The 4,032-nt window shown below is 42.0% G+C and overlaps 1 protein-coding gene across 1 annotated transcript; it reads left to right on the forward strand.

Moving 5' to 3' along the window:
• Positions 1-292: 292 nt before the first annotated feature.
• Positions 293-3,784, forward strand: TRA2 (Aldolase-type TIM barrel family protein). The gene is made up of 8 exons (XM_086509008.1): positions 293-449; positions 718-911; positions 1,480-1,651; positions 1,743-1,792; positions 2,110-2,410; positions 2,493-2,681; positions 2,859-3,041; positions 3,144-3,784. The coding sequence occupies exons 2-8, from the start codon at positions 733-735 to the stop codon at positions 3,384-3,386; spliced, it is 1,317 nt and encodes a 438-aa protein (XP_086365134.1). The 5' UTR covers positions 293-449; positions 718-732; the 3' UTR covers positions 3,387-3,784.
• The last annotated feature ends 248 nt before the right edge of the window (positions 3,785-4,032 follow it).

The following is a 4,032-nucleotide window of genomic DNA, read 5'->3' on the forward strand; positions in this document are numbered from 1 at the left end:
AGGGTGTTTTCAACAATACTCGAATTTATAAATGGCTGAACTTTTGAGATATTTGAGAGAGAGAGATACATATATCCACAAGGAAGAGGGGGGCCGGACACAAGGAGGAGGTGTCATTTAGTGACGAGGGGGGCCGGACACAAACGGGTCGCCACACTCGATGGTGACCGGCGGAAGCCGCGGTGGCCGGTAGTTCCGGTGACGCTCTGCATTACCAAAGAAAGAGAAAGACGTAGACTGTGAAGAAGCGTACGAGAGAGAGAGAGAGAGAGAGAGAGAGAGAGAGATTTATAAAAGGCCTTTGAAGAAAAGAGAGCAGAGAGTCGTACTGCGGCTGCTGGTATCTTCACGTGAAGAGTTCGGGAAGAATTTATGCTTGTGCATTTTGTGTATAGCTACGAGGTCGCCTGCTGAAAGGGGTGCTGGGGCTGCGCGTATCGGTCTTCCAGGTCTCTCTCTCTCTCTCCCTCCACACTCGAGCGCACGCACGGCACACCTGCACGACAATTTTGACGAGAGTTTTTCCTGATCATTTTTCTTGTTGGGAACAAATTATGTTTTGCCTCTTTTTCATCCATAAGATGTACTTGCGCAAATAGAAACTGGAAAATTGTTGCCTGATCTGTCCAGCAAAATAGAAAATTCACAGATTGCACGGTTCATCACTGGAGTTGGAGCCTCTTAGAATGTGATGCCTTTGACTTCCTTGTGTTGCAGGTCTTTTGATCAGCAATGGCATGCTTGCGAAGTGGTGCTGTTGGTACAGATAGGTGGGGAGCGCAACAGGATGACGTTTTGCGAAAGTTTTCGCCTTCGCTCAAGGGACAGTCCGTTCTGCTCAAAAGCCATTACGAAAACAAATTTCCTTACCTTGGCACTAAGAATGGGCAGATTCATCCAAATACCTTGAGGTCTGTCTGCTATAAAATGAGCTTATTCACATTCTAGTATGCTGTTGAGACGCTTGTCTGAGTTTTTTGGATGCTCGGATTAATCCAATTTTTTTTCTGGAAGTGGCAAATGACTCTTGTGTGTAGCCAATTCCTTGGTTAATTAGGTTTGCGACAGCTTGATCTGCAAGTGCTTGGGAATGTTTACGTTTGTGTTGAAAAGTGCTCTGTGCAAATGCTTGAAATTCCTGTTTCGAAAAGAGTGCATGCGCATGTGTTTGTTGTGTCAACCATTCTTACCTGTGAAACTTTGCCGACGTGTGTAGTTATATGTTGTTCATATCTCAGTTTCATGTTGCGGAGTGTATACTTGCATTCTCAATTTACGTGATATGATCTGTTATATGTTGTTCGTATCTCAGTTTTATGTTGTGGAGTGTATACTTGAATTCTCAATTTACGTGGTATGATCTGAGCACTTTCATCGTTCTAAAGAACAATTATTGGATTACTGGAAGTCAAAGCTTGAGGTGAGGCTTATTCTACGCTTGTAGTGAATTTACAGAAATCAACTGGAATATTATTGCAGGGTGCAATCCGTAATGCTGGAGAAGGAAACAAAGGTCACACAAAAGACTCTTTTGCATGAGTTGTATGAGGATCAAAAGCAAAGTCCTTGGTACGACAATTTGAGACGACCTGTTACTGATTTGAAGCCCTTGATTGAGAAAGGAATTCGAGGTGTTACCAGCAATCCAACGGTGCGTTTCTTTGTTGTTTATCTTAGCTTTGTTTTCTGATGGACCCACAAGATTTGTACCTTTTTTCTAATATTACGATTTATGATGACAGATCTTTCAGAAGGCCATTTCTTCCTCAAATGCATATGATGATCAATTCAGGTAGTTCTTTTGCTCAATTCGTGTGGAAAATTGTCTTCTGAACAAACCCCCACACACAAAAAAAAAGTAGCGAGACTTTTTTACTCTAGTCTTGTATCCGGACCACAAAAGTGGCTCATGCAATTTGACCACAGCTGTTTACAAAAGAAAAATTCATGAAACTCCTTGAGTATAGTGAGAATTTCGTGCATTTTGACAAATTAGTCCTTGGCTTATTTTCTTACTTTTTTTTGTCAACTTGTTTTATGTGTTGGGCATAGTTAATGACTCTGTAAATTGTTATCTCCATAAAATCAACCACAATTTCTCTTACACAGGCAGTTGATTCAAGAAGGCAAAGGGGTGGAAGAAGCTTATTGGGGCTTAGTTGTTAAGGACATACAGGATGCATGCAAGCTTTTCCATGACATACATAAAGAGAGCAATGGTGAGGATGGTCATGTGTCAGTCGAAGTTTCACCAAAGCTTGCACATGAAACAGATGAAACAATTGAAGCAGCAAAATGGTTGCATAAAGTTGTGAACCAGCCGAATGTGCACATAAAGATTCCAGCAACTGCTGAATGTGTTCCAGCAGTCAAACAAGTTATTTCATTAGGAATCAGCGTGAATGTTACCGTGAGTAGCACATATTCTTCTCGATGTTATTATTTGGTATTGGGTTCCTCCCTTCTCATTTACTGTCTTTGATGTCTTCCAGCTGATCTTCTCTCTCCCAAGATATGAAGCTGTAATGGACGCGTATTTGGAAGGTCTAGAGGCTGCAGAGAATGTGGATCTGTCGAAGATAGCGAGCGTTGCGTCATTTTTCGTCAGCAGAGTTGATTCATTGATTGACAAAAAGCTGGAGGAAATTGGAACAGAGGAAGCCTTAGCTCTTCGCGGGAAGGTCTCTCTCTCTCTCTCTCTCTCTCTCTCTCTCTCTCTCTCTCTCTCTCTCTCTCTCTCTCTCACACACACACACACACACACACACACAACATACGCTTTATCACCAATGAATTTGGTGTACAGAAGTGCCTGCAAAATCTGTTGTTAAAGAGTTCTAAGTTTTTGGGGGTTGCAGGCGGCTGTAGCTCAAGCTACTTTGGCATACAAGCTTTATCAGTCAAAGTTTTCTGGACCTCGGTGGGAAGCTCTTAAGTCAAGAGGAGCTCAAAAACAGCGTCTGCTGTGGGCTTCAACAAGTGTGAAAAACCAAGCATATCCTGACACACTTTATGTCTCTCCTCTCATTGGACCAGATACAGTAAGTACTTTGAATGCTAGAACACGCCTGTCAGTGGATCGTTGCGTTTTTTGGCGACTTGGATAGCTGACAACATGAACATGTTTGGCTTTTTTCTTGTAGGTCTCAACAATGCCAGATGCTGCAGTTGAAGCGTTTTTGGACCATGGAAAGGTGGCAAGAACAATTGATATGGACTATGCTGAAGCTCATAGAGTCTACGACAGAATTGAGGAGTTGGGTATTCACTGGGGAAATGTGGGATCTTTGTTGGAGATGGAGGGAGTTGACTCATTCGCAAAAAGTTTTGATGATCTGCTTGGAAGCTTGGATAAGAAGGCCGCTGCGTTGAAGAGCGGATTGTGATGCATCATGGTGGCTGTAAAATAAGACTTGTCCATGAAGCAAGATTGACAATCCGGGGAAACTTTCTAAAAATACGCGTAAATCAGGTCAGTTGATTGGAAATTATCAATAATCTTTTTGTCACAGGGATACACATTTAGGGCTGGCTACATCTTGTCACTATTTTAAAGGTTCCCTTCTCTCACTGAAGAGAGATATGCCCTAGGCATTATTGAATGTAGTAGGTGGAGCACCTAGTTATTTTGTGTTTCAAAGTACAATATATTGGACAACATATCAAAGTATGTAGCCCTTGATGAGGAGAATCTAAATTTTACAACTCGTCTAAAGTAGGGAAAGCACTTATCCATTGTAAAGAGGATGCACTGTTGAAGGTTTTTTTTTGTGTGTGTTTGTGATACGTGTGCTAGATAGTTCTGTTGTCCTTGTCTATTTCCAGATCTGATGTCCATGTGCATTTGGCATTAATCAGCATTATGAAGGATTTTCTCTCTTTGTTTTGTCAAGCTCTCTACAAAATTTCTTGCTCTTGGTGGTAGTCTTTGAGAGAGAGAGAGAGAGATTGTTTTAGGCTTAGTTGCTACTAGTGTGGGGCAGTGTAGTTGCTACTAGTGTGGGGCAGTGTTTGGGAAAAATGTCTCAGCTT

The sequence above is a fragment of the Adiantum capillus-veneris genome, chromosome 3 (assembly GCF_014529385.1).
Source record: "Adiantum capillus-veneris isolate H3 chromosome 3, ASM1452938v2, whole genome shotgun sequence".
NCBI classification, from domain to species: domain Eukaryota; kingdom Viridiplantae; phylum Streptophyta; class Polypodiopsida; order Polypodiales; family Pteridaceae; genus Adiantum; species Adiantum capillus-veneris.